Genomic DNA, 13,683 nt, shown 5'->3' with positions numbered 1-13,683 from the left:
TTTTATAACTATGAACGTGTTCGGTAGTTCTCAGGCTAGTGAAACTAAAAGAATTATATCAGATATTCAATCAAGTAACAAAACAATTGTAAACGATGTGAAACTTCAACAAAAAGAAATTGAAACTTTGAAAAGTAATATTGTTAATCTACGTGATAAGATACAATTGCTTGAAAATAATATTCAATCAAGTAATAAGTCTTTATTAAATTGTGAAAATCGTATGTCGCAGCTATTTAATGACTATGCTGACAATAGTACAGCGATCGGCATCCAGGGACTTGATGTGAATCAATTAAAAGCTGAAATAAATCGTATAACCGGAATATTTGATGAAAATTCATTGCCGAATCACGGAACATATATTTCAGAATTAAATTCACGTTTGATAATCCTGGAAGGCAAAAATATTACGAAAACTTGATTTTACATAAAATAAAATAGTTGTTTAGTCATGCGGTATTGGAAAATAATTTCAGTCGAGCTGTATACACCATCATGTTAGTGTTATAAAATATTATATCATATATTTATATACATAATATACCTGAAATTATGTCGTCGGCCATCGCAGACATGCAGTGCGTTCTTGGGGCAAACAATAAATATTTTATTAAAGAATTATCTATAGTGGACACTGAAACATGGGCGAACCAACACTGGATTTTTAAAAATTCTAAATCTAAGCAGGACAACAAGAGTCGAAAAACTAATAAGTGGTTGGAACATAACTATCATAAACTTACTATAGAATATGGTGATGTTGAGTATGAAGAACTAAGTAGAATATTGAACTCTTTAAAGTTCTCATGCATTTACGTCAAAGGTGAACAGAAAAAACAGCTGCTTACAGAATTTATACCTCAAGTCGCACTAATCAACATCGAAGACCTTGGATGTCCACGTTTGGAGCAAATATGTGATGATGAAACTCTACCCTGCTGTATTTTTCATATGGAATTTAATCCAAAACAATGTACATTCTATAAAGTATTTTCTATAAGGAAATGGTTTATAAATAATTCTTAAAAATATGATTGAATACATTTTATTTAATAATTATATAACATAATTATATTTTAACATTGTTTTTTTTTAATTTATATGTTAACATATTTATGATAGCATTTACAAGGTTTTTTAATTATACTAATATTGTCATCCATCTACCTGAAACAGAAAAACATGATTATAAACATGAAAAAACTTAAATCTCTACCAATTATACATTATAAACATAAAAAAAACTTAAATATCTACCAATTATACATTATAAACATAAAAAACTTAAATATCTACCAATTATACATTATAAACATAAAAAAACTTAAATATCTAACAATTGCACATTATAAACATAAAAAACTAAAAGTTTATACCCTAATCTGACTTAAAACTAATAAAACATACATATTATTTACAATAATTTCAATTGAATGTATTGCATTTACAAAAGTATATACATTAATCTATTTCAAGTATAATTATATAACATGATAATATTTACAATATATAACAAACTATATAACGTTTAATATTTACAATAAAACTAATTAATAGAAAAAAAATATAGTATATAAAATCAGGTTATGTAATGTAGAAGGCTTTTCATTAATCCTTTCTCTTCCTCGTTCCAGTTCTGTCCTTCTTCATCTAATTCAGGCCATAAGACATCTTCCCTGTAAAATTAAGAGAAAATGTTAGTAAAAAAATTTAAATATATATTTTGTAATAACTTACTCTATACTATAATGGCCATGCGCCAGTGTATTTATTTTATCCTCTAGTACCACCCTCTTATCATCATAATTGTTGTACGTTAATTTTCTGGTCTTTATCGTCATGAGTTGGTAGTTAAACGACCTGATCGAAACATTCTCCTTGTACGCCTCCACTCCATCTGCATCAAACAAACACTTTTTATGGTCCTCGAGAGTCATATGGTTTTTAACCACATGAGCTCTGATACCCTTCGCTTTGATCTTCTCTCCTCCTACTCTGTCCTCTCTAGCATATATGTTGAAGGCATATGATTCCGCCCTCAACGCAACAAACTCTGTAATAATATCCCCGTCCACTTCATCGGAGAAGAACCCCGGCTCCTTCTTTCTGGTTGCCACATAACACGGATGGTCACTGGACAGGTTAGCAGTATCCATCCGGTCCAGTAGATTAGAATTAGCAGCCAAGTCTACATAAAAATCTTGGGTTTCAATATAATATATCAGTGAATCTAGAAAAATAATGTTAAATTAATATATTATATACAGGAGAATAGTTTTAATATATTTACCTGTGTCAGTGTACATTAGTTTAATCCTGTCTCCATAATGCCTTTGCATGACATCATAATGGTACTCATACATTTTCGTCTTGGATATGTCTAGCACAGCGAATCCTGTAAAAAATAAATGTAAAAAATAAATGTATTATTATTATATATTATATAAAATATATTTACCAATATATATATAGGTTTATCGAATCTAATAATTTTATTCTCTAAAGCTACGGCGTTTAGGTTTTCATTATAAGTAGTACAATGTTTGAATGTACATTTGTTTATCAGTTTCTGCAGCCTCCTCTCACACGACACCAACTCCATCTTCATCTCCTTCCTCTTCGATTGCATAGTCTTCCCTAGAAACACAAAATATCAGTAAAAATGTTTAATACAAAGTATTTAGTGACTTACCAAATACAGCATTGTTCATCAGCTTGAAAAAATCTTTCTCAAAATCGTTCTTCGCCTTCTTCCTCATCTCGGTGTTCAACTCTATATATTTAGCCAGCCAATCCGACTGATTAAATTGTATAACCCTGTGTACCTATAAAAATAAGAAAAAATGTTAAAAATCTGTTTAAAATCATATAAAATATAAATATTTACTTTTTCAACTATAAGACCATTCTTAATGGCCTGCTGTAGGTTTCGATAATGTATAATGTAATTCTCCTTTTTCTCAAACGTGGCCATCAATTTCCTAACCTTCGAGCCTAGAGGCACGCTGTTTTGCGGCGGAAAGGTAGGTCGTTATGATCGTTGTGTAGGTGTCTTGGGTACGACACGTCCACCTCATACACTCGTCCTATGGGGGAGGTGTCAATCAAATCGTTCAATCCATTCAATGTAGGTTCAACCCAGTTGAACCCACCGTACGGCATGTACTGCGACATAGCCCATCCGTACAAGTTATTACCTATAAATAAAAAAATTAATAAGTATGAAAAAATTAATAAATATGAAAAAAAAAATATATACTTACAGTCCTGATATACTATCCATGATTTATCTTTTGTCTCATCATACCCCGGAGTTTTTGTATTATTCGCCTTCGCGTACCTCTTACTCGCTTGCACTAGTCCACCGCGCATACCTGTAAAAATAAATAAGATTATTATATACACTTTTTAAAAATAAAATAATATACTAACCATTCTCGAACATCAACAACATGTCATAATCATGTAATAATTGAAGTTTCTGCCCTGTAAACTTCAACATTGCGTCAAAACTAAGTCCTGGGGCGGTGAAATAATTTGCGGCGTCGAGGTTGTATGCCCGCATGCATACATCGCGAAAGTTCTCGAAAACGTCCGACAACAACAACACATCGATTTTGAGATACAGGTCGCTATATTCGCCCAACGTATTGCAATCAAAGTGGTCCCAGACCAACTTTGCGTGTTCGAAATCTTCCTCCTTAATCCCGGTCTCCGTCAACGTACTAAAAAAATCCCTCTTACTCGGTAGTCTCCTGTCTTCCAACCGCTCCCAACTATCTGTGTACTCGTATGGGTACACACCTTTACGTGTCACAAGCGGCATATCTCCGACGACAAAATGTTTGGCTGTCTCACGGAAGTTCTCATGTTCGGGTGTAACTAAATTTTCGGCCAGGGACGACAGACTCGACGCCATAAACCTGAACGTGTCGATAAACCGAACAGTGAAGGTACTACTTATATATTTCGAGAAAGATATAAATTTCTCCTCACTGTTCGGTATAACGTTGATCGCCTGTGTATCACACCCAAGTTCAGTGATTATGAAGTGCGATTCGTAGTTTGAGAGATTATGAAAAAATACGGGGACAAATTTAGGCTGTTGCAACTCTAAGTTACACCTAGAGCACAAGGTCTGCCTAAATTTGCCCGTTAAATGGTCATGATCCCTAACCTTATCGCCCCCGGCTAATATGCATTTGCATAAGTTACACGCATTACACTCTTGGTGTGTTTTTTCTTCGCCCTCGGTCATGATTAAAGGAATATTCGCCTTCATCAGATTTTCGATTTTCCGGGCCACATCAACAATCGTCTCCACAAAATGTCTCGCCACGTCTGTCCTGTTTTCGCTGCCTCTGTAGATTACCGGCCCCGCCGGTATCCCGTATTGAACCAATAAATCCGCCGGCACGTCCTCGCTCGCCTTCACCAAAAACCCATAGCTCATAGCTTCATGTCTATGCATAATTGTGGTACTATCACCCCTCTTTTCCTCCGTCTTCGCCAAGATCGCCTCAAAATCCGCGTAAATTACAAACGGGTGTCTCACCGTGTTTTTCCACGCCCTGAACTCAACACAATCACCCTCCTTCGGCATCTCCGGAAAAATTGGCTTATGCGCCCCACAAATCAGTTTATGTTGGTCCAGGGCCTCCTGCCCACTCAACTTGTATTTTAAATTTCGGTTGTCGAATGACGTAAAACACCTTTTACAAAAAACAACTCTCTCACTATGTCCGGTTTTCTGCGCACGCACTAGTCGTGAAAAATTAGAGATGTAAGTATAATGCGAGTTGTCGCCGTCCGTTATTAAAAACAAGTCAAAATGGTCCTTTTTTTCTTCGTCGACCACACGTAACGGGTACACCTCATACGTCGGATATTTCCTGGGCGGTTGAAACTTTTTTTCCAATCCGTAAACATTTACGGACACTTTAACGTTATTTTTTTCGAATTTAGTTATATCCGATAGAGGCGTGGGGAAGGTGAGGCCGTCAAAATTATATTTTCCTTCATGTTTTTTATAATTTTCTCCGATACGATATACCACTGAACCTGTCACAGTCACATGCTTCGCCAGAATTGCCCACTTAAAACACTCCTGGTCAATGTTTTGAGGGTTTATTGTTCCTCGTTTCCTGTCAATATACGTCGGTAACTCAATATATGACGATCCACCCATCGGCATATATTTATACACCCCTACTAATAGTCCGTCTATCGACTCCAATGTAAAACCACTCCCCCCCCCCCCCCCAATATAATCATCTTTCTCCTTCATCAACTTGATTACGCCCTCTCCACAATCGTTCTAATATCACTATCCGGATAAATTTCAACTGCCACTGTCTTAAATGCTCGGTTCTCTGATGAATTGAGGACGTTGGGCTGGTTGTATGTCGCCTCGAGCTTCAAATTAAATTTTATCGCGTGTTTTTCTACGGAGGTCTTTAATAAAATAACTAGTTCAGGCATGAGGGGTCGAAGAAAGTCTGAATAAATCATTGTACTAATCAGATTTTTAGCATAGTACCACACGATTTTACGGCTCGCAGACGACAAAATTTCTATGAATCCGGGGGCCTTCACCATAACCATACGCGTCTTTTTTGCCCTAGCAGCTGAGGTGGTGTTGGCCGTAGAAACGCGTTTGCCATTTACGGCAACGGTGTAAGAATCTTTAAAATAAAAAAACCTAATATTAATATCTAATAAATAAATCTAATAAAAATCTAATCAACCTGCGACTGAGAAATAAAATCTATACAGCTTATAAAATAATATCTGTCTTTTAAAATTTAAAAATCTGAAGATCGAATAATAATAAAATAAATCTAAGTATTTGATTAAGTGTTGTACGGTAACTTGTGATAAATCTAATGATATAGAAGCGTCTTTTAAAATAATGTAACGTATTCGTTTAAAATAATTTAAGATGTTTAAAATCAGTCGGTCTTTTAAAAATTTAATTAATTCTAATAAAATAAAACTAACCTGTATCCTCATATTCGTCCATGGCTTCCATACACATTTCGTCTTCGGTTAACATGTTGGAGCCACCGGCCGGGACATCAGGTACAATTATTTGCGGCGCGATTTGAATATCTCTCTGCGGAGCGGTAAGAGGCGCGAACTGTATGACGCTTGGTCGTGCTGGTTGAGCGGTGATCAACGCAGCGGGCATTGGTCTCAAATGAGCCGGAACGTTGATGATACCTTAGGAAAAATAATAAATTAATATTGTATAAAAAAACTTTATATTATTAATACATACCATGAATATTCTTCGTATGTTTGTTGAGCCCGGTTTTTTAGGAGAATGACGAAGGGCATACAGTGCAAGAGAAACGTACGTTCTCATGCTTCTTTTGGTGGGCGACTAAATGACGTTTTGCGGCGAAAACCGACGAGCACTGATCGCATTTAAACATGATTAAATGTTTTAAAATGAAAACGTGTTTAAAACACTTGTAACAATTAAACACTGAGAAAAATTAAACAGAGTGTGTAAATACTGTTGAGAAAAATGTAAGGACTGTGAAAACACGGAGAGAGCAAAATGCAGATAAAGGTATGGGTGTCTGGAACAGACTGACTCTATCTCAGTGGACATCAGAGCGAGTGCCCAGAAATCTCTACATCTTTTGGAGAGGGTAACAATTCAAGCCGTGTGTTACCAAAATATTAATCGGGTATTTACTATGATAAATGTGTACATCACTAGTTATTACCAATTATTTTAGGAACCAACGTTTATCAGTGCAATTTCCAGGAATTGTCCTGTGCATTGTCAACAACAACCCATCGATAGACGGGTCGGAATAGGTCGGTGGGTTAACAATAGGTGATGTTTACCATCTAGCGGCGTCTGGAGTACGTGATGGAAACAAAGGACGATTAACCGAAATACACTTCACTCGATGAAACCGTACAAAAATAGTTACTAACATACCAAGAAATGTGAACATATGGCACTAAGAAATGTGAACATATACCATTTCGAAAATTACTATATAGCGTTTTTACCATCTAACGATATATTATATAAATAATAAGGGTGTACGTGTAAAAATGTTAAAAGATTATATTTTAAACAATATTACAAAAAAATTTTTTTTTAACATTGCACATGGGTACAACATTCATACGTATCCATATAACGGTTATAGAATGTAATTGTACAAGTATATTATTCTTAAATGTAACACAAGTCCTTGATACATAAATGTATCAATTATTATATCGAGATGTGTACAATAATATTCATACAGCTATATACATTAAGAATCATACTAAAAATAAACCGGCTCTGTAGCTTAGTTGGTTAAAGCGCCAGAATGTAAGACGGAGATCGAGAGTTTGAATCTCTCCAGAGCCTTTTTTACAATATTTATTTATAGAAACAATAAATGCGCATGCGCGGAAAAATGGGGTGAATAAAATATATGTCACGTACGTGTGAGAGTTTGAATATATTACGGATAAGTATAATAAATATGATAACATATCTGATAACCAGATGACTGCCGCGCTGATAAATTGATTAGTAGTGCGCACAATAATATTTTGTGTGTACGATAATATGTATGGTAGTATGGTATGCATACGATAATATGTGTTGGTTAGCAGAATATAACTTGTTGCATTTCATTCACCTATATACGTTAAGAATCCAGCTAAGAGTATATCAGGTCTGTGGCCTAGTGGGTTACGGCGTCAATGCTATAGCTCGGGGGGTCGAGGGTTCGGATCCCACCAAATCTTTTTTTCAATATTTATTTAATGAAAAAAAGTTTACAATAATAATAATACACAATAATATTGTGTGTACAATAATATGTTATCATATGACTGTTAGATAAGAGGCTGATAACTCTGATAATGCGCTATACATTACGTCCGTCACGTGACGTATCAGGCGGCGGCGTCATGACGAGGACGAGCAAGGACAAGGTGGGGTAAAATATACGTCGCGTACGTGCGCGATCGGGCGGCGATGACGAGCAAGGATCAGCAAGGATCAGCAAGGATCAGCAAGGATCAGGGGATAGTGATTCAGAACCCCCCAAATCATACTACTAACACATCTACTAGAACTATCTATGTCTACCAAACAATGGCATGATAACCAATTTACGAGTATAGGAAACAATCACAATTTTGACACGTCACATTTTTTATACAAAATAAAAGAAGTATAATACGTATATAATTCAGAGCCCAGATCTACTATACTACCATATATATATAATAATGAAACAAACTGGAACCCTAGATCAACGATAAATTACAACTCCAAATTCAATAAAATTATTGAGACAATTAAGCTCTGAAAACTATACAGGGGAGGGGGGGATTCAAAAAAAATAACCAACACTAAAACCTTCTCTTTAAAACTACCCATTTTCCCAACAATCAAACACATTACACGTATAAATATTAATAGGCAAAATAACAAAACAAATACAAAGATTTGCATAACTCATGGCAGTTAAATACTATTTAATATGCGCATAGTATGTACAGAATATATTATATTATTAATTATTTATAATAAAAATTCTAGTATCCTTTTTTTATTGGATAGTTCAACCGGCACTTAATCAGGAGTGATTGAATCATTTTTGTTGATCGAGAGTATAGCTAGACAATTAAGTCTTTCCTATTAAAATTAATTCATTTTCCAACGGCAGAATCAGAGGTGGATAGGTAGTATTTATGTTACAGGGAAATGATTGAGAGGGCCCCAAACTGAAAAAAAAATTGGTCGCTTCACTCGTACTAGATACTTATTCAATCCAACACCTTTAACTATAAATAAAATGTTCCATGCGAAAACTTAATTTTAGTTTGGTGTGGGGCTGGGGAAACGGCATATGAGGAAAATGCTTTTTTCGGTTGTAAGGGATTTTTGAAAAATTTCGCGTAAGGTCGTACAAATTCGTACAAATTCCGTACTAAATATCGGCCAAAAAAAATTGCAAAAACTCAATATTGGGGGGGCGGCGGGGGGTAACATACGAGGATATTTCGGTCTTCGATTAACGATAAAAATTTAAAATACTATGTTAAAGATCCGTAAGCAAATTCTTGACTTGTGGTATTATTATATTGTTAAAAATAACAGTAATAATAATTAATATATAAAAATGAATTGTTTTAAATTTAAACTATTCCTATTTGGTGAATATTTTATTGTGCAAAAAAACAATGTGTAGACCACCCGAGTAAAATCCCTTTTTCCCCATGGACCTATCCACTACTGGGCAGAATAGAACAGAATGAATGAAAATGTCATAATATATTATTTAACGAAAATGTTTCACATGGTCTTTACGATACTGCTATAAAATAGAATCTATTTCACTGTATCTTGTCGTCCACGCGAAATTCAACGATTATAACGTAGGTAATCGGTTTTTTTCTCCGCTGTCCGATCGAGTCGGTCGAGATAATGACAATATTAATATGTATTTATGTCCACACGCAACTAACTGACTATGTACGATCAAATGTCTATTTTGATTGATATCCGGCACCCATAATTTCGTTATGAAATCTTTTTTCGTTGTTGGTAAAGTATAGTGTATACTAAATAGTCAATACTCACCCCCCCCCCCACCGTATGTAAAAACCAGATGCCATCTAAATTTTTTTTTTTACTTTCTAAAATGCATTTGCATACATGTTTTTTGCTGCATTTGTAAAGTACCTACTCATTAAAATAATTCGATATTTCTTTAGATTTATCTGCGAAGTGCAGTTTTTTACCAAATTTGTTATTATTAGTTTGAATAAAGTTGTTTGTCTTAGAACGGTTTGTCGTGTTTTTAATAATTTTCCAGTTTAGTTTCGTGTCATTTCCGGCTTTTTCTAGTTCAGATTTATAAAATTTAGTTTTAGCTTCTTTTATCATATTAGTTAACGTACTTCTATATTTTAAAAAGTACTGTTGAAGTTTTTCGTTTAATGAATGCTTTTTTAAACTCAGATGTAATTTATCTCTGCGACGAATTGATATAATAATTGCAGTTGTTGCCCAAGGTTTAATCTTTTTGGTTTTTATTGATATTATTTTTTTTAAAGAACAATTATTTTCTTCATTTTTTAAAATTTTAATAAAATTATTCGCCGCAGAATTTACATTAGAGTCGTTCACTACTGATGACCAATCGTAGTTCTTTAATATAATTGATAGATTTGATAAATCAACTTGTTGTATGATTTTTGGATTTCGTGGGTTGTTTATGTTGAAGACAAGGTTGCTTATACAGGTAGCTATTGAGTAATGATCAGTTAAAGAAGTATAAGCAACAAACGTTTTGACATGTTTTATGCTGGGTTGCATAAACAATATATTAAATTTAATGGTTCACAAAAAATTGAATGGACCAATCACGGGCCACTAAATTTTGTTTAAGGGACCATTAGCTCACTATTGATTCATTAAATGTTTTGAGCAATCCAACATTAATATATTAGATTTTAAAAGTACATGATCTAAACAGGATCCTCCTATTTCTTTAGTTCTAGTTATACAGATAAAGAGTCTAATAAAGCCGTATTCATTTATTAAATTGAAATAGTTATTACTATCTGTACCATTATTGATTATATCTATATTCAAGTCACTTTTATTAACGTGTAGTTACTTTTATGGGCTCTAGCTCTATGTAGAATAGTTTGTTAAAATTCATCTAAAAAGAAATTAATATCAATTTGGAGAGATCTATAAATTTTATAAACTGTGAAGTTTGAATTTCCCTTTTTAAATCAGTTACTTGTGTATTTATGATAGAATTATTTATAAAAGCAATTGTTTCATAATTTTGATTTATGTAGTTTGTAGTCTTGAACATAGTATATAGTTTGGAATTTGAAATTGATTGTCATTTAGATTACGTAAGCCTAGCCAATGTTCTGTGAAAATAATTGTATCAAAAATAATTGTTTAATTATCCAACATTATGCACAATTCGTCAAAATTCTTATTAGCACTTCTTATATTAAGGTGTTTAATATTTAATGACTGATTCCTATTTAATATCGTTCTCATGTCTTCCCATGTACTATTATAAGTAATTGTTTGATTATAGTCTTTGGCAAAATTATTACTAAGTATATTGTCAGCCATTGCTTGTCCGAAAAATACGTATTACCCATCTTAAATTGGCTTTTCTTTGTACTATAGTTTTTTTTTCATCAAAATAATGGTAATGTTACAATTGTGTACTGATTTTTTAAAAGTAATGGATTTTGTTGAATACGAGTGTATAAGAGTAGTAATTTGATGATTATTCAATATTATGAATTGTGTCTAATTTTTTTTCATATAGTGTAGTGTTTAGTAGTGTGAAAGAAGTGCTGAATTAACATGTTCTGTTGATTGAGTTTAAGTATACTAACCTACTTAATGTTAAATTATTATATGATATATTTAAAATTTGAAAGTAAACTATAAATATTATAGTTATTGTCCAATTAAACACAAAATTATTAAAACTTAACTTACTATAGCTAAGATACTACAGATTAAAACAATGGTTGGATATAACGATAAAGCGTTATACAAATATAGATAACTTATAAAAAAAACGTAGATAATTGATAAATTTTATTTGTGTCTTTTTGGTCATGTCGTCATTTTTGCTGAATATTCTGCCGTTTCTTGTCCATATGTATCGGTATCCAAGTTCTTTTGCTTTTTACCTAGTCTCCCAAAGCAGTTTCCTTTTGTAAGGTGTTAAGCTTTCATTAATAAAATTTGAAATATAAATTAATATACATTTTTAAAATAATTTTGATCCTTTAAATTCAATTTTTTCCCGTTTCCTAATGAAGTCTTCTCTCTTTTTTTTTTCATAAGAAAATTCAAAATATTACGATTGTTTGAGGTGCTTCCAAATTATGATTTGACAATTTTCGGTATACCTACATTTTCAATATCAAAAAGATTAATATCAACGTCTATAATTCCTGCGATGTCATTAACTTTAGTTTCAACATTTCCATTTTTTTCCTTTTTTACACCAATTATTTCTACAAATATCGCATAATAATATATTCAACATGATCAGAACTTTTAGATGGTCTGATCATTCAGGTCAGTGTAGCCAGGCCGCCAGGGCGATGCTCCCTAGTCCCTACCTAAAAAAACATAGATAGAAAACATAATAATAAAATATTTAATTTCCTTGTTTTATGCTGACGGTAGAGACGCTACGCCGCCATTTTGCGACTATCAGTTTTGTGAATATGAACTTTTCCCACTATTTTATCGTTGATAAATGAGTCGCAAAATGGAGGCATCGCATACCCATTATAATATGTACTGACGCCACATCGACGGTGGTACTAACCTAACAACCGACGCGTCGGTGGCAACAATGATCCATCCATACTGTTTATACTACGGAGTACGTGGGTTAACCGCGGCATTCTGTAAATCGGACTTCGCTTGCATTTGTTTGTTGTCTGTCTGACTGTATTGACTGTAGCCGTCGGCGTCCGGTCTATAGTGTGTAAGTGTCACTGTAATACTGTAAAATATTCATTTTTGCCTGTTAATAACAAGTTAATAACAAGGCTGGGCGGCATTAACGTTTTAATAAGTTAGAAGTTAAGTTATTTTTAACTTGTTAGTTCGATGTTTTAATTAACTTAACTCATTTGCCCTACATTAACTTAAAATCAACTCAAATTTTTCTTTATTTTCCCAATTAAGTTAATTTTGAATATTTTTCTTATCCGGAAAAATATTTTGTTTACTATGGATTTTTGATTTATAATAAGTATTATAAGTTTGCTGAATATAAAAAATATTATTAGAAAAAAAAATAAGATATTTATAAAAAAAACATTGTATTTATGTTTAAAGCTAAAAACTAATATATTGTATTAATACGTTACTTATAAATATTAATACAGGGGTAACATTAGTCGCCTGTATGAAGACATCGATGCCACAAATTATATTCATAAATCTCAATACTTATTCATTAGTCATTACTTATTAGTTATTGATTATTTTTTATTTGTAAAATAATGACTATCATAGATTGTTTGAATAGTAATATACTTATGAATTATTATTTTTAATCAAGTGATTAGCACTTATTTCATTAAATAATACCTCATAAATGCATATTTTTTTTTTATTAATAACTCACCTTATTAATTGACGATAAGTTAACCTTATTTGTTAACTTAATTTAGTCTTGATTCATGTATTACAAATATCTATTAACTTAAATTTGAAGTTATTGATGAAACAGATAAATTAATGAAGTAATTGATTAATTGTTGAATCGAATTAATTGTTCAAGTTACCTACTAAATGGTTGTTGAAGTTACTAATTAGTTGATGAAAAAGTAATTGATGAAGTTTTTGATCAATTGATTAAGTTATTAATTAGTTGTTGAAGTTATTGATTAATTGATGAAGTTATTGATTAGTCGAAGAAGTAATACTCATTAATTGATGATAGTTTAAAATAATGGGTTTATTTGAAATATGCAAACTAAGTTTATTTGTTTAAATCTTAATGCAATGAAACTAATTTATGCTCACTTAGTATATCATACCATCAACCAGAATAAATAAGCAAATACATACAAATCGGCCTGTAGTTATATTAGTATATCATGCTAAATAATTGAGTTTGGTGTATACCC

General features: G+C 32.6%; 2 protein-coding genes across 2 annotated transcripts; both read right to left on the bottom strand.

Moving 5' to 3' along the window:
- Positions 1-1,508: 1,508 nt before the first annotated feature.
- On the bottom strand, positions 1,509-2,392 carry LOC107883442. The gene is made up of 3 exons (XM_029486469.1): positions 2,294-2,392; positions 1,741-2,233; positions 1,509-1,679 (listed from the first exon to the last, which is right to left on the bottom strand). The coding sequence occupies exons 1-3, from the start codon at positions 2,364-2,366 to the stop codon at positions 1,583-1,585; spliced, it is 663 nt and encodes a 220-aa protein (XP_029342329.1). The 5' UTR covers positions 2,367-2,392; the 3' UTR covers positions 1,509-1,582.
- A 193-nt stretch (positions 2,393-2,585) lies between these two features.
- Positions 2,586-5,191, bottom strand: LOC103309069. The gene is made up of 4 exons (XM_008183634.2): positions 3,436-5,191; positions 3,267-3,377; positions 3,083-3,200; positions 2,586-2,640 (listed from the first exon to the last, which is right to left on the bottom strand). Exons 1-4 carry the CDS (start codon positions 5,189-5,191, stop codon positions 2,586-2,588), a joined length of 2,040 nt encoding a protein of 679 aa, XP_008181856.2.
- Positions 5,192-13,683: the final 8,492 nt, after the last annotated feature.

This window comes from Acyrthosiphon pisum, chromosome A1 (assembly GCF_005508785.2).
Source record: "Acyrthosiphon pisum isolate AL4f chromosome A1, pea_aphid_22Mar2018_4r6ur, whole genome shotgun sequence".
NCBI classification, from domain to species: domain Eukaryota; kingdom Metazoa; phylum Arthropoda; class Insecta; order Hemiptera; family Aphididae; genus Acyrthosiphon; species Acyrthosiphon pisum.
The sequence above is the reverse complement of the archived record's forward strand: the minus strand, read 5'-3'. Positions and strand labels throughout refer to the sequence as shown.

Excerpts from the sequence above, each read along its gene's own strand:
- LOC103309069 (XM_008183634.2), bottom strand. The coding sequence starts at position 5,191 with ATGGGTGGATCGTCATATATTGAGTTACCGACGTATATTGACAGGAAA. Across the intron at positions 3,201-3,266 it reads ATGGATAGTATATCAGGACT|GTAATAACTTGTACGGATGG; the intron begins GTAAGTATATAT and ends TTTTATTTATAG. Across the intron at positions 2,641-3,082 it reads ACCTCCCCCATAGGACGAGT|GGAAGACTATGCAATCGAAG; the intron begins GTATGAGGTGGA and ends TTGTGTTTCTAG.
- LOC107883442 (XM_029486469.1), bottom strand. The coding sequence starts at position 2,366 with ATGTATGAGTACCATTATGATGTCATGCAAAGGCATTATGGAGACAGG. Across the intron at positions 2,234-2,293 it reads ACTAATGTACACTGACACAG|ATTCACTGATATATTATATT; the intron begins GTAAATATATTA and ends TTATTTTTCTAG. Across the intron at positions 1,680-1,740 it reads CATGGCCATTATAGTATAGA|GGAAGATGTCTTATGGCCTG; the intron begins GTAAGTTATTAC and ends TTAATTTTACAG.